This window comes from Pelophylax lessonae, assembly GCF_965119305.1.
Source record: "Pelophylax lessonae genome assembly, chromosome: 4".
NCBI lineage: Eukaryota > Metazoa > Chordata > Amphibia > Anura > Ranidae > Pelophylax > Pelophylax lessonae.
In genome coordinates this window covers 677,213,689-677,238,772 of record NC_138771.1, presented here as the reverse complement: position 1 = coordinate 677,238,772, position 25,084 = coordinate 677,213,689, and the positions used below count along the sequence as shown (strand labels likewise).

The 25,084-nt window shown below is 46.6% G+C and overlaps 1 protein-coding gene across 1 annotated transcript in view; it reads left to right on the top strand.

Moving 5' to 3' along the window:
* The window catches only part of ACAP1 (ArfGAP with coiled-coil, ankyrin repeat and PH domains 1), a 76,522-nt gene that overhangs the window by 14,397 nt on the left and 37,041 nt on the right, over positions 1–25,084 (top strand). Inside the window, exons 2-5 of the mRNA XM_082255105.1 lie at positions 15,006–15,063; positions 18,794–18,913; positions 19,225–19,278; positions 20,842–20,900. Of these exons, the coding sequence (XP_082111231.1) occupies positions 15,006–15,063; positions 18,794–18,913; positions 19,225–19,278; positions 20,842–20,900 (291 nt within the window). The remainder of the gene's footprint in view (positions 1–15,005; positions 15,064–18,793; positions 18,914–19,224; positions 19,279–20,841; positions 20,901–25,084) is intronic.

Below are 25,084 nucleotides of genomic sequence, written 5' to 3'. Positions count from 1 at the left end.
GTGACAGAGAACTGAGCGCAGACCGCACTGCCGGCCAAAACTTCTACATGAGAGGATGTGAGTCTCCCCTACTTCCCTTCATTGCTGCACAAGGGAGAAGAACACTGATGGTGAATGAAACACGAAAAACCACGAGGACAGCAAAAACTCCCCTCACCTTCCCCAATAAACACCCAAAATACCCTTCAAGAACCTCCTCCTGGTGTATCTGGTTCCTTAGTCACTGATATTTCAGAGTATCTGTCAATGATATTCAGAGTATCTGGTTCATTCCGGAGTCACTGATATTCCAGAGTAGGTTCCTCTGTGGTTTAACTGTTTCCGGAGTCATTGATATTCCAGAATAGGTACCTCTGTGGTGTATCTGATTCCTGAGTCACTGATATTCTGGAGTAAGTTCCTCCCGGGGTGTATCTTATTCCTGAGTCACTGACATTCTGGAGTAGGTTCCTGTGTGGTGTATCCGGTTCCTGAGTCACTGATTTTCCAGAGTAGGTTCCTCTGTGGTGTATCTGGTTCCGGAGTCACTGATATTCCAGAGTTGGTTCCTCTGTGGTGTATCTGGTTCCGGAGTCACGGATATTCCAGAGTAGGTTCCTCTGTGGTGTATCCGGTTCCTGAGTCATGGATATTCCAGAGTAGGTTCCTCTGTGGTGTATCCGGTTTCTGAGTCCCTGATATTCCAGAGTAGGTTCCTCTGTGGTGTATCTGGTTCCGGAGTCACTGATATTCTGCAGTAGGTTCCTCTGTCCTTGATATTCAGAGTATCTGGTTCATTCTGGAGTCACTGATATTCCAGAGTAGGTTCCTCTGTGGTGTATCTGGTTCTGGAGTCACTGATATTCTGCAGTAGGTTCCTCTGTCCTTGATATTCAGAGTATCTGGTTCATTCTGGAGTCACTGATATCCAAAGTAGGTTCCTCTGTGGTGTATCCGGTTCCTGAGTCACGGATATTCCAGAGTAGGTTCCTGTTAGCTCAAATCTCGTCAGGAGGCAATTACCAGATGATATACAGCCCTTCAGTTGCTAACCCCCCTGTATAGTGAATTCTCTCTCTTCCGGCCAGGAGATGCGAGGACACAGAGCACTTAAGCAAAGCGTAGACACATCTAATTTATTTCAAGTTTCGCTCATATTTAAGGGAAGTTTTGAGCGGCAAAAACTGCTTTAAACTGGTTACAATTCATGGGTCAATTTAACAATAGAACATATCTCACAGAAAACAATACATGAAAAGGTCCTTGTGTTCCCTATACATCTGTGTCAATATGAGGTGTCTTGTGTCTGAAATTGTGTTTTGTGGGAGAGCCGCTCCGTCTGTGTTCAGCTGTATGATGTGTTAATGTAAGCAATTGTCAATTGTGTTTAGGTGGTGTCAGTAATCTCTATGCGAAGCCTTAACTTGTTAAGTTTCCAAATGAATGAATGAAAAGGTGTTTAACATGTCAACACCTATCAATGTCTTGTCGTCTATATGCAAAATATCCAACTGCCAAGGGACCAGGGTGTATGAATGAGGTGTGTCAAATGACTAGTTAATGTCATTTGCAAGAGCCCACATTCCATCGTAGAATGGGCATGAGCTGAAATGTATTATGAAAATATAATATTTCAGTAAGGCACGTTGATACACTCTTTCAGTTCCTCTGTGGTGTGTCCGGTTCCTGAGTCACTGATATTCCAGAGTAGGTTCCTCTGTGGTGTATCTGGTTCCGGAGTCACTGATATTCTGCAGTAGGTTCCTCTGTCCTTGATATTCAGAGTATCTGGTTCATTCTGGAGTCACCGATATTCCAGAGTAGGTTCCTCTGTGTTGTATCTGGTTCCAGAATCACGGATATTCCAGAGTAGGTTCCTCTGTGTTGTATCTGGTTCCAGAATCACTGGTATTCCAGAGTAGGTTCCTCTGTGTTGTATCTGGTTCCAGAATCACGGGTATTCCAGAGTACGTTCCTCTGTGGTGTATCCGGTTCCTGAGTCACGGATATTCCAGAGTAGGTTCCTCTGTGTTGTATCTGGTTCCAGAATCACGGATATTCCAGAGTAGGTTCCTCTGTCCTTGATATTCAGAGTATCTGGTTCATTCTGGAGTCACTGATATTCCAGAGTAGGTTCCTCTGTGTTGTATCTGGTTCCAGAATCACGGATATTCCAGAGTAGGTTCCTCTGTGTTGTATCTGGTTCCAGAATCACTGGTATTCCAGAGTAGGTTCCTCTGTGTTGTATCTGGTTCCAGAATCACGGGTATTCCAGAGTACGTTCCTCTGTGGTGTATCCGGTTCCTGAGTCACGGATATTCCAGAGTAGGTTCCTCTGTGTTGTATCTGGTTCCAGAATCACGGATATTCCAGAGTAGGTTCCTCTGTCCTTGATATTCAGAGTATCTGGTTCATTCTGGAGTCACTGATATTCCAGAACAAATAAAAGGTATAAATCTACCCTCCACCTGTGCACACGAGGTAAAAAACTCTGTAAATAATTAAAAATAAATAATTATCACACAATCAAACTTCGTGAAATCCCGATAACGCAATAAACAAACAAATAGATTGTATAGCGTCAATCTGTGATATGAAAATTAATAAAAATCCGCGCTCTGGAAATGAATACAATTTGTCCATAATGCACCGAGTGCTCCAAATCGTGCAAAAAGGAAGAAGCTGCAGAAGTCTTCACAAGTCCCTCTATAAGAATGACTCCTGATAAGAGTTCTCTTCCACCACCATCAGATGAAATTCCTTCTCACCAGATACAAGTATAAACACGCATAACAGGATATATTCTCCCATAAACTGGATGTTTCCCCTCAGCATTCCACTCCAATCACATAGTGACTCCAAAGTGGCGAACCATAATGTTAGGGAAAAACCGAAAACTCTTCCAGGTGTAGAATTTTTACCATTTATTAATAGCGTAGATTTAAAGAACAACAACAAACAAACTTTTCTCACATGGCAGGGATGCCGATTTGCGTTCCACCTGTGTTCCAAGATGGCGGACGTGACGTGTCGACTTGTACACACCCTATGAGTTTCGTCAGTACGTTTGGCATCATCAGGGGGTCACATGACCGGACACTTCCCTTCCTTCTATTTATACTACCGCCATAGGAGGACTTAAAATCCATTGCAATCCTAAGCCGTATTTAAAAACAGTTGATTACATCCACCAATGATACAGTGACGCAGGAAGCTAAATCGCACTGCCTAGATTAATTTATAAATATTAATACGATTGTTAAACTAAAATTAACCAGACCAACAATCCTAAATGATATACATAGGCATCAGGAGTCTAGATTCAACTAAACGCTCCTATTATAGACGTCAGGAAACGCCCAATTAAGTTTAGCCCCATCTAGTGGGAACTTTGGAGAATCCAGCCCAGTAATTAAATCACCATGGCAATAGATAAATGACCGGATAAAAAGACATATACTGTACCGTATATACTCGAGTATAAGCCGACTTTTTCAGCATGGTTTTTTATGCTAAAAAAGCCCCCTCAGCTTATACTCGAGTCACAGTTTCGCTTACCTGTTCGCCGGTCGGTGCGCATGTGCCGCTGCCGCTCAGGAAAGCCCGTACATGTACGGGTATTCCCGGGCAGATGCGTGGTGACGTGTTGGCGCCGGGCAGCGCCATTTTTAACTGTATGGCACCTCACCAAAAGGTAAGTGAGACTCCTCCGCAGCCCCTGCATCTCCTCAGGAGACCAGTGCTGCGGGCATGGTACAGGAGATTCTCCTGTACCATGCTCGCAGCCCTGCATCTCCTGTACCATCTCCTGTTCCATGCCTGTACCATCTGTGCCATGCCTGTACCATCTGTGCAATGCCTGAACCATCCCCTATGCCATGCCTGTACCATCTGTGCAATTCCTGTACCATCTGTGCCATGCCTGTACCATATGTGCAGTGCCTGAAGCATCCCTTATGCCATGCCTGTACCATCTGTGCCATGCCTGTGCCATCTCTGCCATGTCTGTACCATCATGTGTTCCATGCTTGTACCATCTGTGCCATGCCTGTGCCATCTCCTGTACCATTCCTGTAACATCTCCTGTACCATGCCTGTACCATCTGTGCAATGCCTGAACCATCCCCTGTGCCATGCCTGTACCATCTCCTGTACCATGTCTGTACCATCTCCTGTGCCATCTCCTGTGCAATGCCTGAACCATCCCCTGTGCCATGCCTGTACCATCTCCTGTACCATTCCTGTACCATCTCCTGTGCAATGCCTGAACCATCCCCTGTGCCTTGCCTGTACCATCTCCTGTACCATGCCTTAATTATCTCCTGTGCCATGCCTGTACCATCTCCTGTACTATGCCTGTACCATCTCCTGTACCATCTCCTGTGCCATGCCTGTACTATCTCCTGTACCATGTCCACAGCCCTGCATCTCCTGTACCATGTCCACAGCCCCTATTTTGGGTCTAGTGGTGGTCCAGTTGGGTCCGGTAGCTGCTGCTATTCCCACCCTAGGCTTATACTCTTTCCATAAGTTTTCCCAGTTGTTTGTGGTAAAATGAGGTGCCTCGGCTTATATTTGGGTCGGCTCATACTCGAGTATATACGGTAGGTGAAAATGAATTCTCAATCCACAAAAAATGTTTTTGTTTCAAAATCTTTTTATTTGTTTAAAACACATAGAACAAAACAATAAGCTTGGTTCATAGTACAACGGTCATAACAGCACACAATTCACAATATGATGCCCACACAGGGGTCTAGGAAACCACCATACGGTAAACTGCCAACAAAACAAGGCATAAAAGGTACAGGACAGCAAAAAGAGTAGCTGTAAAGCAAAAGGCATCAAGACCAAATTTCTGTATGTGACGGCACAGTGGATCCAGGGCAGGGGGAGGGGCCAGGTTCTAATCAGTCGCAGCTGTCGAGGAGTCTGCCAGCCACCCGGCCCAAACCTTATCATGTTTCTTGGGGCAGCCTCTGTGGAGATAAGTATCCCTGTAAAGAGGTATCACAGAATTCCCCAGTTTCTTTCACTGGGGGAGCGTGGGAGGAGCCTGTTGCTCCCAGTGTAGCGTAATATTTTTCCTAGCGTAAAACCATAGCAGACCCAAGAAAGTGCGTTCAGCCACCCTGGGCACCAAGTCATCCACCAGACCCAAAAGGCAAAGCCTGGGAGATGGGTCAACGGAGATCTGTAAAATATCATTAATCACTGAAATTACCTGCGACCAGTATGTGGCAAGATCAGAGCAAGTCCAAAAAATGTGAATGAAGTCACCAAGGTCCTGGCCACACCTCCAGCACTCCGAGGAAGGGGTGGCATGCATTTTATGAAGACGATAGGGGGTGAGGTACGCTCTATGGGCAATCTTATACTGTATGAGGCGGTCTCTGAGGGAAACAAGAATCTTGAATGGGAATTCCCACATATTCACCCAATCCTCTGAATCCAAGCCTGGAACATCCCCAACCCAGTGCCTGCGCAGGTCAGAGAGTTCAGGAGAGGAGACCTCGAAGTAAATGTGCATACAGAACGGAAAAAGACTGTTCTGACCACTCATAGCGCAAAACCCGTTCCAGATCCCACTGCACCACCTTCCCAGGAGGAAACTGGGCTCTGAAGGCGTGGGACAACTGTAGATATCTAAATAAATGCAAAGTTGGAATGTTGTTATGAGTGATGAGATGTTCAAAGGAGGGGAAAGAGAGATCCGAGGTGACATCTGAGACCTTCATTGCATTGTATTTGGCCCATGCAATGGGGTCAGGGATTTTTAATAAGTGTGGCAGGTTGGGATTGTTCCATAAGGGAAATCCACAAAAATTTAGATGGAATAAAATTAAGTAAATTAGAACCCTACTAGTAGATAGGGATGATCGAACTTTTCAAAAGTTCGGTTCAACCAGAACACCCGAACTTCCCGAAAGTTCGGCCCGGATTTCAGAACCCCATTGAAATCAATGGGACCCGAACTTCGGTAATCAAAAAACACCATTTTGAAGCCCTAAAACCCAATAAATGCCCCTAAAAAGTGCCTAGGGTTCTGGGTCATGCCCCAGGTACTATTAATCACACAAAAAAAGTTCTTAAAAATTGTCATTTTTGATAGAGAGCCAATTATTTGAAAAATTATTGAAAAAAAAAAAAAATTAGGTTTCTTTGGATTTAGTGTCTGGGGGGGTCTAAAAAGTGTACCTGTGAAGTTTCAGCTCTGTAGCATGTCCAGAACCAGAAAAAAAAAAGTTTGTTTGTATTAGAATTAATATAGAACAGGGATATGGCTCCGCTATTTTCACACCTTGCCGGTTTTGTAGCAAGCGTTTTTGCAGCAGGCGTTTTTTTTGGGCATTTTTTTGGGGGTCTTTGGAGGCAGGCAAAACATCTGAAATTCTGTGTAGGGGTATATATATATATATACACACTTATATGTATTTATACGCATACACATATATAGGTGTGATAGGAGCGTAACCATATGGGTGTTAATTATTTCATTAGCGCAAGCATAGTGTTCTGCTACTTTCACACCTATATATGTGTATGTGTATATATACATACATGGGTGTGTATATATATATACCCCTACACAGAAGCTCAGATGTCATGCCTGATTCCAAACGTCCTCAAAAAAGCCCTATAACCGCCTGCAACAAAAAGCAGGGTGACAGGGGAGAAGCAATCATCCTGTTCTATAAGTGTTCTAAGAGAAATGATCATTTCTCTATAGCGGTCACCCTGACATGGAAGGGTTTGGTCACCCTGCCATAGCAGTCAGAGTCAGTTCACCCTACACTACATTACGGTCCCCTTACACTTAACACTTTCCCTACAGAAACTAGATTTTTAAATCTAACTATAGTGGAAAATAGCACCCTAACTACACTAGATATCCCTTTCCTCACACTAATAATTGCTAAATGACACTTTGAAGCAGAAGTAACAGAACTGCTTCCACTCTCTTCCATGTCCCTGTATTACAATTCTGGGAATTGGGCGGGGCTATCTTATATACTGGGGGGCGTATTCACTAATGATTGGCCTCTGGACCCCCTAGTCACTCCAATCACATTCCTAGCATTCTCCTGCCCCCTCAATTGACTTTTACTGATGGTTCTGGTCCAATCACGGGCTTTTAAAGCCAATTTCCTGTCCCATTGCATTTTGGTCGGTTCTGGTTGCCGAATTCCGAACTTTTTCAGCAAAAAGTTCGGAATTCGGCCGAACCTCCAACAGTCAATGTTCGGGTTGAACCGATGGTCGACCCGAACCGTTCGATCATCCCTACTAGTAGAATGGAAGGATTGGGACAATTGGAACACCTTTACATTTTAATAATTTGAAATGTAACAATTTAAATCAATGTCCTATCGAACTCAAAATGCAGAGGTCAAATATCCATTCCGTTTCGTTTTTCGATATTCTCTGTTTGCCTCCTCTCCTGTCACGATTCGACCACGCCCACGGCGACTAGCTAACCGAGACGTGATGAATTGTGACTGGGGGAGTATAAGGGGATAACGGAAATAAAGAAAATTCCTAAAGTAATTAGATTGGCTGCAATACTTTCACAGCCCGCACTGCCTTTGGTCACCACTAGAGGGAGACTCCACTCCAATCCAGCTGGCTGACCACACACAGGCAGATACAAATCTTACATACAATCTGGTGCACTCTAATGGTGGGGGAGCAGTCTAGCAATTACCACACACTACTAGGATTCCTCCAGCTATCCTACAAGTCAGAACCCCTGTGTTAATCACTCTTCCCACACCCACACACCACAAATGATAGCCTGCCACCATCCAACAGTTTGTCCGCAGACTGGTCTGCTGGGACACCACACACACGCAGATCTCCGTCTGGTGTACAATCTGCATGCAATCTGCCAACACACAGTGCAATTGCATACAGATTGGCATGTAGCGTAGACCAAGCAATTAGGCACTAAAATGCAAACAATCTCTCTAGAGATATGAGTCCTAGCTTAGTACACAGAAGTCACTTATTAATTTTATAATTTAATATCCCGAAAGTGGGCAGTGCATAAAAAATATATATACAAAGCAAAAGCAGTTACAAAAAATACAAAAGGATAAGAAGACACACAATTGGCAATTTGCTATAAAAATAAAAGGGAATAAAAAACAGAAATAAACTTTACCTAAGGTTATCTCTTTGGCAGAAGCATACCGGAAATCGTGCAGGAACTCCCCAGTTCAGAACTGGCTTCATGGAAGAACCATGTGCAAATCTCAAATTTTCCAATTTATTGGAATGTTGATGTGGGCTGGACTTTAGCCCTTACCCAATCAACCCCCAGTGGGTTGTGCCCGTCTCAGCCCACAGGATGTTCTGTGTTCTGAACTGACCATAGTTGAATTGGCCCAGAACGGCGCTGAACGCTGGGCCAGGGATAGGAGTTCTGACACCAGCGCATCGGTCTGACCGCGACAGTATCAAACACTGCCTGCCTGCTGAAATCAGGCGCCATACAACGGGTTTGTGCAATTCTCCAGGTCCCCACCCATGCCACAGACACAAATTCATATGTACTCGTAGCCCCATATGTGAGCCACGAGAAGGAATTATTTTCATCTCTCTGCCACTAATATTTTAACTTTTATGAGAGATAAAATACATTCCTTTGATCTGATGGTATCACTCCATGCTTGTAGACTGTTTGGAGCCTATGGCCGCCTCCTGCTGATTTCCACAGCCAAAATGACTAGCAGTCTCCTTTGAAGCTTCCTGGAAGGTGACAATTTTTGTTCAATTGCATGGGGGACCTTAATTGGCAACGAGGTGTCAACCCTATCCCAGAGAGACCAGCTGTGTCCTTTCAAATGCTACTACAGGACATGTGTGTGATAATACATTAATTAACCCAAAATGACACTACATCTACAATTCACTACATATTTCTACAGATCACTTCATATTTCGCTAACGCAAAGCTATTCCATATCCGACATTTATGTTACATCTCCAATGGGGCTCAATCCTATCAATCCCATAAAAAGTGGCTAAACTTGGGTCCCTATTATGATAGGTACCAAAATGATTGGAGCGGCTGTGTTTTGTAAACCCTTTTTTTAAATGTTTTTCAGATGTTCATTTATTCTAGTAGCCAGTTTTCTTGTTGTCCGCCCCATGTATTGCAATCCACACGGACACCTAATCACATATGTCACATACAGTATGTGGAGCAACAGGAAATTAATTTATTCATTTTTTTTTTCTCTCTGTGTTTCAAACAACGTGAATCTCTCAATTTTCATTTTCTCAATTATAGTTGTCTTACATGCTTTACACCTCTTACAAGGATAAAAGCCTATCTACAAAAGTTGCATTTTTTTTAGGTGGATCGTGGATGTTAGGTGCTATTTTATTCTGGAGGTTGGGAGTTCTCCAGGACACAAACTTCAGTTGCCTAGGGATTATACCTGATAATGTCTTGTCCCTCAATACCAATGACCGGTGTTTTTTCACGACATGCTCCAAAGGCCTCGTAGTTCCGATTTAAAATTGGTCAAAAAGGTTGTTATCACTTTTATCCTTACACTTTGGATTCGTCCTCTAATAATTTATTTCTATCCATATTCATGACACTAGCCTGGATTGGCAGCAATAACCTATCATGATACCCTCTAAACCTATTCAGCAAAACATTGGATTGAGTAATATAATCATCCATGTCATCACAATTACGCCTATCTATGGTGGAAATGAATGGGGTTTGGAGCATAGAAATTCGCTCGGTGTGCTGAAAACTTCGCTGTGCTGAAAAGCGCACTTGCAGATATTAATACATGGCAAGCGCCATTAATCCCTTTTACTAAAAGTATAATGTACCGCTCTTTTGTATAAAGAAATCCTAGTGCGCTCGGTAACAAAAAGAGAAAACAGGCTCAAGCTGTGTCACGGTCGATGTCCATAGAAGCAGTCCTGCCCAAGGCAGCACTCTTGTTTATTTTATAGTCGGAGAAAAAAAGGGGGTTACAGGGGTGGTGGCATCAACACAACCAATCACAGACATGTATACTTTCAAAAGAACAAAGGAAAAGGGGAGTGTATGCTTAAGGACAAACCTGACCAGGTGCATGAGTTCCCAACTGTCAAGTAAAAGTGAAACAACGCACTATTACTAGAAATGGCTGCCAAACACTATACAAGGGAACAGGCCCGGATTGGGCAATCGGGAGCACCGGGACTTCTCCCGGTGGGCCGCTCGGTCCGGGGGGCATTCCACTGGGTTTCCTTAAGATTTAAAAATGGCGCCGCCCGGCGACAACATGTCACCGCGCATGCACTGCCGCCCTCCCCTGCCGCCGCTAGGGAAAGGCCATACACGTTAGGCTATTCCCGAGAATAGACAAACGTATACGAGCTTTCCCGAGCGGTGGTGGCGGTGGCGGCGCATGCGCAATGTCATGTTGGCACCGGGCGGCGCCAATTTTAAATCTATGTGGCCTCAGGAACATGTAAGACTCCTTTCCCAAGCGGCGGCGCATGCTAGGTGACATGTTGGCGCCGGGCAGCGCCATTTTTAAATCTTAAGGCAACCCAGTGGAACGGCCCCCGGACCGAGCGGCCCACCGGGAGAAGTTCTGGTGCTCCCGATTGGCCAATCCGGGCCTGTTCCCTTGTATAGTGTTTGGCAGCCATTTTTAGTAATAGTGCATTGTTTCACTTTCACTTGACAGTTGGGAACTCATGCACCTGGTCAGGTTTGTCCTTAAGCATACACTCCCCTTTTCTTTTGTTCTTTTGAAAGTATACATGTCTGTGATTGGTTGTGTTGATGCCACCACCCCTGTAAACCCCTTTTGTTCTCTGACTATAAAAAAAACATGAGTGCTGCCTTGGGCAGGACTGCTTCTATGGACATCGACCGTGACACAGCTTGAGCCTGTTTTCTCTCTTTGTTGCCGAGCTCGCTAGGATTTCTTTATACAAAAGAGCGGTACATTGTACTTTCAGTACAAGGGATTAATGGTGCTTGGCACATATTAATATCTGCAAGTGCGCTTTTCAGCACAGCGAAGTTTTCATGCTCCAAACCCCATTAATGCGGGGCTGCGGGCATGGTACAGGAGAATGTGGGGCGGCGGGCATGGTACAGGAGATGCAGTGCTGTGGGCATGGTACAGGTGTACCATGTCCGCAGCACTGCATCTCTTGTAGTATGCCTGCAGCCCCACATTCTCCTGTACCATGCCCGCAGCCCTGGATTCTCCTGTGCCATGCCCGCAGCCCCGCATTCTCCTGTATCATGCCCGCAGCCCTGCATTCTCCTGTACCATGCCCGCAGCCCCGCACTCTCCTGTACCATGCCCGCAGCCCTGCATTATCCTGTACCATGCCTGCAGCCCCGCATTCTCCTGTACCATGCCCGCAGCCCCGCATTCTCCTGTACCATGCCCGCAGCCCCGCATTCTCCTGTACCATGCCCCCAGCCCCGCATTCTCCTGTACCATGCCCCCAGCCCCGCATTCTCCTGTACCATGCCCCCAGCCCCGCATTCTCCTGTACAATGCCCGCAGCACTGCATTCTCCTGTACAATGCCCACAGCACTGCATTCTCCTGTACCATGCCCGCAGCACTGCATTCTCTTGTACCATGCCCGCAGCCCTGCATTCTCCTGTACCATGCCCGCAGCCCTGCATTCTCCTGCACAATGCCCGCAGCCCTGCATTCTCCTGTACAATGCCCACAGCCCTGCATTCTCGTGTACATTGCCCACAGCCCTGCATTCTCCTGTACCATGCCCACAGCCCTGCATTCTCCTGTACAATGCCCACAGCCCTGCATTCTCCTGTACCATGCCCACAGCCCTGCATTCTCCTGTACCATGCCCACAGCCCTGCATTCTCCTGTACAATGCCCACAGCCCTGCATTCTCCTGTACCATGCCCGCAGCCCTGCATTCTCCTGTACAATGCCCGCAGTCCTGCATTCTCCTGTACAATGCCCACAGCCCTGCATTCTCCTGTACCATGCCCGCAGCCCTGCATTCTCCTGCACAATGCCCGCAGCCCTGCATTCTCCTGTACAATGCCCACAGCCCTGCATTCTCGTGTACATTGCCCACAGCCCTGCATTCTCCTGTACCATGCCCACAGCCCTGCATTCTCCTGTACCATGCCCGCAGCCATTGCAAACTTATATTCTGAGGTTTTAATTACATTATTTTAATATAGCCAGTCATGAACTAAAGTGGGCCGGTCTAAGGCATGAAACTCCAGGGCTGAAAATGAGTCCCACTCTGGCCCTGCAAGGGAACTGGTGTGGATTCTCGTGAATGCGGCCATGCCAGTACACACGCATGCACTCCCGTCATAACCTGTTAGAATGAATCCTATATAATATAGTTCATAAAAACCATATTTGAAAGTGATTATGCTATTGTTCCAGTAAATGAGATTATATCTGCAAAGGAAATAGCAGCAGTGTTTCAATCATACGGATCAAGCATAATAGAAAGCTGCCAGACATTATTCCAGCAAAAGGGCAGATATTATCAAAACGATAAGAATTCCACACCGCAAACATATCTCCGCCAGTGAATACCGGGGCCCCGGCTGACTGATATACATTTGATATACATTTGCGTGGTTGAGTTCGCATCGCACTGCCATAGATCCAGACCAGCGTTCGCTCCAGCAGTATCCGCTCAGAGCGCCCGCCATTCGGGAGATCAGGTGAGTGATATGCAGTCTCCATTTAATGGAAGGTTTCCACAATTACAGGTCTTTCCTCAATGCCAGTTAAAGCAATATTCTCTGTACATAGCGATTACCGGTAAACTGACACTGGGAGACAATGGCAATTTAACTAAAAACATTTCCTGAAAAATGTCCACACAAATAGTAATAAAATTTCCACAACATATCCGCATAAATTGGCCCTTGGGGATGCCCCCAAGCCACTTGGGGTGATAACAACTAGCCGTGGGGATGTAGCTATTCCTGTCTGTCTCCTTTAAACACCTTTAAACCCTTCATAAGCACTAAGTCTAAAAAGTTAATTTGATGTAAATCCCAACTCCCGGTGAACTATAATCCATATCTAATGATGTATAAATCTGTGAGGAAAGTTTGCAACCTCTCCTCAGACCCATTCCAAACAATGACTATGTCATCAATAAACCGTTTATAAAGGGCAATCCCCGGTATCTCTCTATTAAAAATAGTTTATTCTTCCCATTGGCTCACAAGGAGGTTTGCCACACTCGTTGCATATTTAGCACCCATGGCAACCCCCCTAATCTGATTAAAATACGAGCCCTCGTGCCAAAAATAGTTGTTGGACATGGCTAAATCTAATGCTGCCGCCAAAAATTCCTTTTGTTCGAGTTCAAGGTCAGACCCCGAATGGAGTGCTCTTCCGGTATCCAGAACATTCTCCTTGCCCAGGCCCGTATAAAGGGAATAGACATCAATGGTCACCAGTAATGTGTCCTCCCTAATAGGAGTGTCCTTCAATAAGTTCATGAAATGTTTACTGTCCCTTAAATAGGAAAGGTCAACTTTGACAATCGGTTGTAAAATACAATCAATATATTCTCCTATCCGTGAGAAAATAGATCCTATTCCACTCATGGGTCTACCTGGACGATGGGTCTAATTGTTGTGGATTTATATAACCGCCAACTTAGGAGAATTTATCCTGTTATGTGAGTTTCTGCTTTCATCTGGTGAGCAGGAATTTCATCTGATGGTGGGGGAAGAGAGAACTTATCACAATTCATTGTTATAGAGGGACTTGAGAAGACCTCGGCAACTTCTTATTTTTTGCACGATTTGGAGCACTTGGGTGCATTACGGACTATTTTGACAACTTATAATAATTTTGAGAGCTAATAATAATTTTTTACTAATATTGCAGAGTCGGTTCCTCTGTGGTGGTTCCTGAGTCACTGATATTCTGGAGTAGGTTCGTATTCCAGAGTATCTGGTTCATTCCAGAGTTACTGATATTCCAGAGTTGGTTCCTCTGTGGTATAACTGTTTCTGGAGTCTCTAATATTCCAGAGTAGATTACTCTGTTGTTTGTCTGGTTCCTGAGTCACTGATATTAGGGAGTAGGTTCCTCTGTGGTGTATTTGGTTCCTGAGTCACTGATATTCCAGAGTAAAGTCCTGATATTCCGATATATCTGGTCACGGATATTCCAGAGTAGGTTCCTCTGTGGTGTATCTGGTTCTGGAGTCACTGATATTCCAGGGATTTGGTTCCTCTGTCATGTATCTGGTTTCAAAGTCTCTGATATTGTGGAGTAAGTTCTTCTGTGGCATATTTGGTTCTTGTCTTACTGATATTCCTGGGTAGGTTCCTCTGTCATGTATCTGGTTTCGGAGTCTCTGATATTCTGGAGTAAGTTCTTCTGTGGTGTATTTGGTTCCTGAGTCACTGATATTCGGGAGTAGGTTCCTCTGTGGTGTATTTGGTTCCTGAGTCACTGATATTCAGGAGTAGGTTCCTCTGTGGTGTATCTGGTTCTGGAGTCACTGATATTCGGGAGTAGGTTCCTCTGTGGTGTATCTGGTTCTGGAGTCACTGATATTCCAGGGATTTGGTTCCTCTGTCATGTATCTGGTTTCAAAGTCTCTGATATTGTGGAGTAAGTTTTTCTGTGGCATATTTGGTTCTTGTCTTACTGATATTCCTGGGTAGGTTCCTCTGTGATGTATCTGGTTCTGGAGTCACTGATATTCGGGAGTAGGTTCCTCTGTGGTGTATCTGGTTCTGGAGTCACTGATATTCGGGAGTAGGTTCCTCTGTGGTGTATCTGGTTCTGGAGTCACTGATATTCGGGAGTAGGTTCCTCTGTGGTGTATCTGGTCCTTGGTTCACTGACATTCCAGAGTAAAGTCCTCAGTGATATGTACAGTTTTCCAGGATGAGGACACCTAGCTGAGGTAAGTACTGTATTAGAATAAATATTTATATTTTTGGAAATATTTTGTGAAATTTCTCCAATCAGTGCAGTGTTCGCAGTAACTGTTTTTTTTTTATTGCAGGGCCGCCATGGAAATGGTGGAGTCGGAGGTTTTCGACCTGGAGAGCCGGTTGGAGAAGGTGTGTGTGTGTGGGGAGTGGGGGGGGGGATCGGAGGGTGGCATTCAGGGATATGTGGGATTATTATGGGGTGGGTGGCATTCAGGGATTAGTGGGGTGAGATTATTATCTTTGGTTGGGGTGGGGGGGATGGGAGGTTGGCATTTAGGCATATGTGGTGTGGGGGCTGGAGGGATAATGGGAGAGTGACATTTTGGGGGTGGCATTCGGGGATTTGTAGGGTGGGATTGTTATGGGTTGGGGTGGGGGGTATGGGAGGGTTGGCATTCAGGGATTTGTGGGGTGGGATTCCTATTGGTTGGGGTGGGGGGTATGGGAGGGTGGCATTGAGGGAATTGTGGGGTGAGATTATTTTTTGGTTGTGGTGGGGGGCATCGGAGGTTGGCATTCAGGCATATGTGGGGTGGGGGCTGGAGGGATAATGGGAGAGTGACATTTCGGGGGTGGCATTCAGGGATTTGTGGGGTGGGATTCCTATGGGTTGTACATAGGAGGGGGGTATGGGAGGGTGGCAATCAGGCATATATGGAGTGGGATTTTTATGGGTGGGGGGGAAGGGGTGATGGGAGGGTGACATTCCGAGATTTGTGGGAACATTAAGGGTTGGGGCTTCAAGGTGGGAAGGTTCAGCTTGTCTATGACATAATAAATGGTGAAGTAAAACTTGGTCTTTCTCCGACATCCACACCGAGTTACTGAACCCAATGAACTTGCTCTGTATTGAGATAAACCATAAAACCAAAGTGTCATCACCATAAATAGATCTTCTCCCATTCAGCAGATTCATCATTAACCAATCTTCTTACAGCTGGGATGAGGGCCCCATAGAGGAAGGCATGGGAGGACGTGCTGGGTGATATTCATAGGACTCCATATATATCACACTTATATTCTGTGCAGGAATCAGGTCAAACGTGGCTCTTCCAAGGACGCATTTCATTCACAATCATCTGTGTTTCTGGGTTTTATTGCCGCTTTGTAACAGAATTTTTCAACGGTTACCCTCACAGTGGTCTGCAGCAAAAATCCTAGGCTCAAGGCTTCCTCTGCCCTGGCAGGCTTTCGGCCCTCGTTTTTCTCCCCTCCGGACAATTCTCACTCTTGTGCATCCATTCACTGTCCTGCTGTATTGGCTCGCACCGTGACTCCCAGGTGGAGACCTCCTCTGCCTTGAGATGAGCCTTGAACCATGGTCAGCACCCATACTAAGAGGGCTGTACACCCCCGCACCATTAGGTTACTGGTAAAATGTAAACCTGGGGCTAGAGGCTTCACCCCACCCAATACTCTACAAAGCTTCGGGACTCTAGGACCCAAGCCAGGACTTCCAATCCTGGAGAAAACTGAGATTTCTGTCCCCTCTGTATAAGACCAGCATCCCAGAACCCCTCAACCTGCATGGGTGAGAACCCCGGGTGCCACCAACTCCTCTTCGCATAGTGACCAGGAGCAGCAGTATCCCATTTGTTATGAGGTCACATGTATTGGGTGAGGGACTTGTGTCTTCTTTCAGCCTGCCGAGTGTTACAAAAGTTATTATAGAAGACAACTTTGAAAAGGGTAATAAAAGGGTTTCTAAGGACGGGGCTCCCATCAGTGCACAGCCGGGGACAGACTTTACAGTAGGCAGCACGGAGTTGGGGTTCCATCAATAATCCACAGCATTTGATGCTGTCCTGGAGTGTGTGATGAGACATGTCTTGCTTTAGATAACCTCGGTGTTCATTTACCTACCTGATAGAAAGTGATTGATCGCTGCTCTCCAAAGCTATCTCTACTTAATTTGAGTTTCCAAAAAATCATATGGATGTTCCACAGCTCTACTGGAACGATGTTCTGTGAACTTGTTGAACTTTTTAGTATTTTTTGACAGCATTAGGTCTTTAGAAACCAAAACACCACATGTCAGCACCAACCATCCCTCCATCTGTGAAGCATGGTGGAGGAGTGGGGTTGGTCTGCTTTGGGACTGGGCAGCTTGCAGCCACTGGTGAATTGGGTTGTATCAGGTATTTCTAGAGCAGATTGTTGGGCTGTTTCTCTATGATCCAAATACAGGTGAGATCCAAAACCCAGAGCTACAACTACAAAATGGGAGAAAATCTACGGCCGTTCCAACCTCAATCCCACTGAAATGCTGTGGCTTGATGTAAAGCAGGTCATCTATTCAGAAAATCTCTATGTTCTTCATAGATAAAGACCAGTTTATACACAGAATTGAGCTAATGTATTTGTACATTTGAGGTAAATATGGGGGGGGGGGGGGTGCCATTGATGGATTTCCAACTGAAGTTCTCCAGAGTCTGTCCTGGAAGCTAACTTTATCTCAGTTGAGGAGTTGCTCTGATTGTCAGTCAGTTGAGGAGTTGCTCTGATTGTCGGTCAGTTGAGGAGTTGCTCTGATTGTCAGTCAGTTGAGGAGTTGCTCTGATTGTCAGTCAGTTGAGGAGTTGCTTTGATTGTCAGTCAGTTGAGGAGTTGCTCTGATTGTCAGTCAGTTGAGGAGTTGCTCTGATTGTCAGTCAGTTGAGGAGTTGCTCTGATTGTCAGTCAGTTGAGGAGTTGCTTTGATTGTCAGTCAGTTGAGGAGTTGCTCTGATTGTCGGTCAGTTGAGGAGTTGCTCTGATTGTCAGTCAGTTGAGGAGTTGCTCTGATTGTCAGTCAGTTGAGGAGTTGCTCTGATTGTCAGTCAGTTGAGGAGTTGCTCTGATTGTCAGTCAGTTGAGGAGTTGCTCTGATTGTCAGTCAGTTGAGGAGTTGCTCTGATTGTCAGTCAGTTGAGGAGTTGCTCTGATTGTCAGTCAGTTGAGGAGTTGCTTTGATTGTCAGTCAGTTGAGGAGTTGCTCTGATTGTCAGTCAGTTGAGGAGTTGCTCTGATTGTCAGTCAGTTGAGGAGTTGCTTTGATTGTCAGTCAGTTGAGGAGTTGCTCTGATTGTCAGTCAGTTGAGGAGTTGCTTTGATTGTCAGTCAGTTGAGGAGTTGCTCTGATTGTCGGTCAGTTGAGGAGTTGCTCTGATTGTCAGTCAGTTGAGGAGTTGCTCTGATTGTCAGTCAGTTGAGGAGTTGCTCTGATTGTCGGTCAGTTGAGGAGTTGCTCTGATTGTCGGTCAGTTGAGGAGTTGCTCTGATTGTCAGTCAGTTGAGGAGTTGCTCTGATTGTCAGTCAGTTGAGGAGTTGCTCTGATTGTCAGTCAGTTGAGGAGTTGCTCTGATTGTCAGTCAGTTGAGGAGTTGCTCTGATTGTCAGTCAGTTGAGGAGTTGCTCTGATTGTCAGTCAGTTGAGGAGTTGCTCTGATTGTCAGGTTGATGTCAGTTCCCGTAAAATGGCACCAGGCGGGTTCCTCTTCCACAGATCTTGAAGTAGAGTCTGGTTTCATCCTTGCCTGAGGTCCTCATGATTGGTGGCCCTGGCAAACATAGATGTGGATCTATCTTATAGTAGTATTGGGGTTTTACAGAGGCTCAGGTGAGGGGAATTCTCCGACAGCAATTACTACCATTGGCATTCGGGTGGTCGGCTCATTGAAGGACAATGCCTAGAATGTCACAGCTGATAAATAGTAACTAGGTGGAAACATGCAGTAAATATCCTCCATAAGCATGATTATCGGCTGCTGACCATTTACAGTTCCAACCATCCACAATGAATCTGATATATGATCAATTATTGGTAATCTGCAATAGATGAACATATAATGAGTTGTCTGTATTGCCTTTATCCTCCAGCTGGTAAAGCTCTCCTCCCATATGGTGGACGGAGGACGTCAGTACTGCACCAGTAGCCGCCACTTTGTCTGCGCCTTGCGTGAGCTGTCCCACCATTCCCAGGAGGACACCATGCTGAAGGTAAGTCCGTGTGCTGGAGACCATTTCATGGCAATCATGGTGAGAACTCAGACATTTGGATCGCTGTCTAGTGACAATGATTTTATGGGGTCTTCATATGATGCCGACCCATAAAGATCTCCTGGTGATGTCTTCTCTTATAGATCTGATCTGGCAAAAATAAAAATAATCTGGTGGGAGTTCTATTAATGGTGGATATGATCCTTTTCCCCAGTTCATCACCAATTTTCATCTTTTTTTATTTATTTATTTGCTGGTTCTGGAGTTCTGCTGTGAACAATAACTGAATAATATCTTCTTCTTCTATCTAGGATTGCTTGGAGCGTTTCTCTGACAGTCTGAATAAAATTATAGACAATCACATGGTAAGAATCATGTCTCCTCTTCTGGATCCTCACCCTCTCCCGTTCAATGCCCTTCCATTCTGAATTCTCCTATCAGACCTGCCATCTCCTCCGACTTTGGGGCCATGTATGGAGTTGTGGCCATGGTTTATTCTTTTCTCCCCGCCCCCCTCCCCACCCCCCATTTCCTCCAGATTAGTGTGTAAAAAATTGACACATTTTTAAATAGAAAATGATACGGAACTCTAAAAGATCATCTAATGGTGCAGTTTCTGTATAGAGAAGAAGACCAGAGCCTTTGCCAAGTGGGAGATACGGGATTGTCCTGACACCTTGTTGGTGCCTCGACCAAGAAGGGCCTTGGACTTCTTACCAAGAACACCTTGGGGGTGCCTCCAACAAGAAGGACCTTGGACTTCTCACCAAGAACACCTTGGGGGTGCCTCCAACAAGAAGGACCTTGGACTTCTCACCAAGAACACCTTGGGGGTGCCTCCAACAAGAAGGACCTTGGACTTCTCACCAAGAACACCTTGGTGGTGCCTCCAACAAGAAGGACCTTGGACTTCTCACCAAGAACACCTTGGGGGTGCCTCCAACAAGAAGGACCTTGGACTTCTCACCAAGAACACCTTGGTGGTGCCTCCAACAAGAAGGACCTTGGACTTCTCACCAAGAACACCTTGGGGGTGCCTCCAACAAGAAGGACCTTGGACTTCTCACCAAGAACACCTTGGTGGTGCCTCCAACAAGAAGGGTCTTGGACGTCTCACCAAGAACACCTTGGTGATGCCTCTAACAAAAAGGGCCTTGGACTTCTCACCAAGAACACCTTGGTGGTGCCTCCAAAAAGAAGGGTCTTGGACGTCTCACCAAGAACACCTTGGTGATGCCTCCAACAAGAAGGACCTTGGACGTCTCACCAAGAACACCTTGGTGGTGCCTCCAACAAGGAGGGCCTTGGACGTCTCACCAAGAACACCTTGGTGGTGCCTCCAACAAAAAGGGCCTTGGATTTCTCACCAAGAACACCTTGGTAGTGCTTCCAACAAAAAGGGCCTTGGATTTCTCACCGAGAACACCATAGGGGTGCTTCCAACAAGTTGGACCTTGGACTTCTCACCAAGAACACCATAGGGGTGCTTCCAACAAGAAGGGCCTTGGACTTCTCACCAAGAACACCATAGGGGTGCTTCCAAAAAGAAGGGCCTTGGACTTCTCACCAAGAACACCTTGGTGGTGCTTCCAACAAGAAGGGCCTTGGACTTCTCACCAAGAACACCATAGGGGTGCTTCCAACAAGAAGGGCCTTGGCCTTCTCACCAAGAACACATTGTTCCCTGGCAGTTACACCCATTTCCAGCTTGTAATAAATGCCGCTCCAGTCCTTTCCACATAGTGATCTCCTCTGTGACGCCTCACCATAGAGGATTTCCGGTAGGATGCCTTGTTCTCGCCTTTCTCTATGATTGTCTCTGTGCAGCCCTTTCACTTCTATTTAGCTTGTCTGTCACCTTTTTGTTTTCCATTGTTTGGCCTCCATGCAGCTATTGCCATGCTGACCGTCTCCTTTTCCTCCAACAGGAGCTCCTGGACTCCATCCAACAAAGCTTCAAACACAAACTGCATCATCTCCTAAAAGAGTGAGCTGTTCTCCATCCCTGTTCCTTCATTACCCCTTTACCTCTCATTCCTCCATCCTTCACCTGTATTATCCTCCCCTCTCCTTCCTCCATCCTTCACCTCTGTTATCTTCCTCTCTCATTCTTCCATCCTTCACCTCTGTTATCCTCCCCTCTCCTTCCTCCATCCTTCACCTCTGTTATCCTCCCCTCTCATTCCTCCATCCTTCACCTCTGTTAGCTTCCCCTCTCCTTCCTCCATCCTTCACCTCTGTTATCCTCCCCTCTCCTTCCTCCATCCTTCACCTCTGTTATCTTCCCCTCTCCTTCCTCCATCCTTCACCCCTGTTATCTTCCTCTCTCATTCTTCCATCCTTCACCTCTGTTATCTTCCTCTCTCATTCTTCCATCCTTCACCTCTGTTATCTTCCCCTCTCCTTCCTCCATCCTTCACTTCTGTTATCCTCCCCTCTCCTTCCTCCATCCTTCACCTGTATTATCCTCCCCTCTCCTTCCTCCATCCTTCACCTCTGTTATCCTCCCCTCTCCTTCCTCCATCCTTCACCTCTGTTATCCTCCCCTCTCCTTCCTCCATCCTTCACCTCTGTTATCTTCCCCTCTCCTTCCTCCATCCTTCACCTCTGTTATCTTCCTCTCTCATTCTTCCATCCTTCACCTCTGTTATCTTCCTCTCTCATTCTTCCATCCTTCACCTCTGTTATCCTCCCCTCTCCTTCCTCCATCCTTCACCTGTATTATCCTCCCCTCTCCTTCCTCCATCCTTCACCTCTGTTATCCTCCCCTCTCCTTCCTCCATCCTTCACCACTGTTATCCTCCCCTCTCCTTCCTCCATCCCTCACCTCTGTTATCCTCCTCTCTCCTTCCTCCATCCTTCACCTCTGTTATTCTCCCCTCTCCTTCCTCCATCCTTCACCTCTGATATCTTACCCTCTCCTTCCTCCATCCTTCACCTCTGTTATCCTCCCCTCTCCTTCCTCCATCCCTCACCTCTGTTATCTTCTCCTCTCCTTCCTCCATCCTTCACCTCTGTTATCTTCCTCTCTCCCTCCTCCATCCTTCACCTCTGTTATCTTCCCCTCTCCTTCCTTAACCTCTGTTATCCTCCCCTCTCCTTCCTCCATCCTTCACCTCTGTTATCTTCCCCTCTCCTTCCTCCGTCCTTCACCTGTATTATCCTCCCCTCTCTTTCCTCCATCCTTCATCTCTGTTATCCTCCCCTCTCATTCCTCCATCCTTCACCTCTGTTATCTTCCCCTCTCCTTCCTCCATCCTTCACCTGTATTATCCTCCCCTCTCATTCCTCCATCCTTCACCTCTGTTATCCTCCCCTCTCCTTCCTCCGTCCTTCACTTCTGTTATCTTCCCCTCTCCTTCCTCCATCCTTCACCTCTGTTATCTTCCCCTCTCCTTCCTTAACCTCTGTTATCCTTCCCTCTCCTTCCTCCATCCTTCACCTCTGTTATCTTCCCCTCTCCTTCCTCCGTCCTTCACCTGTATTATCCTCCCCTCTCTTTCCTCCATCCTTCATCTCTGTTATCCTCCCCTCTCATTCCTCCATCCTTCACCTCTGTTATCTTCCCCTCTCCTTCCTCCATCCTTCATCTCTGTTATCCTCCCCTCTCCTTTCTCCGTCCTTCACTTCTGTTATCTTCCCCTCTCATCCCTCCATCCTTCACCTCTGTTCTCTACCCCTCTCCTTCCTCCATCCTTCACCTCTGTTATCTTCCCCTCTCATTCCTCCATCCTTCACCTCTGTTATCTTCCCCTCTCCTTCCTCCATCCTTCACCTCTGTTATCTTCCCCTCTCCTTCCTCCATCCTTCACCTCTGTTATCCTCCCCTTTCCTTCCTCCATCCTTCACCTCTGTTATCCTCCCCTCTCCTTCCTCCATCCTTCACCTCTGTTATCCTCCCCTCTCCTTCCTCCACCCTTCATCTCTGTTATCCTCCTCTCTCATTCCTCCATCCTTCACCTCTGTTATCTTCCCCTCTCATTCCTCCATCCTTCACCTCTGTTATCCTCCACTCTCCTTCCTCCATCCTTCACCTCTGTTATCTTCCCCTCTCCTTCCTCAATCCTTCCCTTCTGTTATCCTCCCCTCTCCTTCCTCCATCCTTCACCTCTGTTATCTTCCCCTCTCATCCCTCCATCCTTCACTTCTGTTCTCTTCCCCTCTCCTTCCTCCATCCTTTACCTCTGTTATCCTCCCCTCTCCTTCCTCCATCTTTCACCTCTGTTATCTTCCCCTCTCCTTCCTTAACCTCTGTTATCCTCCCCTCTCCTTCCTCCATCCTTCACCTCTGTTATCTTCCCCTCTCCTTCCTCCGTCCTTCACCTGTATTATCCTCCCCTCTCTTTCCTCCATCCTTCACCTCTGTTATCCTACCCTCTCCTGCCTCTGTCCTTTACCTATGTTATGTTCTCCTTTCCCTCCTCCATCCTTCACCTCTGTTATCTTCCCCTCTCCTTCCTTAACCTCTGTTATCCTCCCCTCTCCTTCCTCCATCCTTCACCTCTGTTATCTTCCCCTCTCCTTCCTCCGTCCTTCACCTGTATTATCCTCCCCTCTCTTTCCTCCATCCTTCATCTCTGTTATCCTCCCCTCTCATTCCTCCATCCTTCACCTCTGTTATCTTCCCCTCTCCTTCCTCCATCCTTCACCTGTATTATCCTCCCCTCTCATTCCTCCATCCTTCACCTCTGTTATCCTCCCCTCTCCTTCCTCCGTCCTTCACTTCTGTTCTCTACCCCTCTCCTTCCTCCATCCTTCACCTCTGTTATCTTCCCCTCTCATTCCTCCATCCTTCACCTCTGTTATCTTCCCCTCTCCTTCCTCCATCCTTCACCTCTGTTATCTTCCCCTCTCCTTCCTCCATCCTTCACCTCTGTTATCCTCCCCTTTCCTTCCTCCATCCTTCACCTCTGTTATCCTCCCCTCTCCTTCCTCCATCCTTCACCTCTGTTATCCTCCCCTCTCCTTCCTCCACCCTTCATCTCTGTTATCCTCCTCTCTCATTCCTCCATCCTTCACCTCTGTTATCCTCCCCTCTCCTTCCTCTACCCTTCACCTCTGTTATCCTCCCCTCTCCTTCCTCCATCCTTCACCTCTGTTATCTTCCCCTCTCATTCCTCCATCCTTCACCTCTGTTATCCTCCACTCTCCTTCCTCCATCCTTCACCTCTGTTATCTTCCCCTCTCCTTCCTCAATCCTTCACCTCTGTTATCCTCCCCTCTCCTTCCTCCATCCTTCACCTCTGTTATCTTCCCCTCTCATCCCTCCATCCTTCACCTCTGTTCTCTTCCCCTCTCCTTCCTCCATCCTTTACCTCTGTTATCCTCCCCTCTCCTTCCTCCATCTTTCACCTCTGTTATCCTCCCCTCTCCTTCCTCCATCCTTCACCTCTGTTATCTTCCCCTCTCCTTCCTCCATCCTTCACCTCTGTTATCTTCCCCTCTCCTTCCTCCATCCTTCACCTCTGTTATCCTCCCCTCTCCTTCCTCCATCCTTCACCTCTGTTATCTTCCCCTCTCATTCCTCCATCCTTCACCTCTGTTATCCTCCCCTCTCCTTCCTCCATTCTTCACCTCTGTTATCTTCCCCTCTCCTTCCTCCATCCTTCACCTCTGTTCTCTCCCCCTCTCCTTCCTCCATCCCTCACCTCTGTTATCTTCTCCTCTCCTTCCTCCATCCTTCACCTGTATTATCCTCCCCTCTCCTTCCTCCATCCTTCACCTCTGTTCTCTCCCCCTCTCCTTCCTCCATCCTTCACCTCTGTTATCTTCCCCTCTCCTTCCTCCATCCTTCACCTCTGTTCTCTCCCCCTCTCCTTCCTCCATCCCTCACCTCTGTTATCTTCTCCTCTCCTTCCTCCATCCTTCACCTGTATTATCCTCTCCTCTCCTTCCTCCATCCTTCACCTGTATTATCCTCCCCTCTCCTTCCTCCATCCTTCACATCTGTTCTCTTCCCCTCTCCTTCACCTCTGTTATCTTCCCCTCTCCCTCCTCCATCATTGAGCAACCTCCGGAATGGGGAGGAATTGAACTTTTTAGAAAATAAACTGATCCTAAAAATGGCGACTCCTTAGTCCAACAGCCACATTATTATAGGGAAGAAGGTTGTAGGTTAGATTTGACACCATCATTACTGGAATATGGTCCACCTATAGAGGTGCCCAGGTG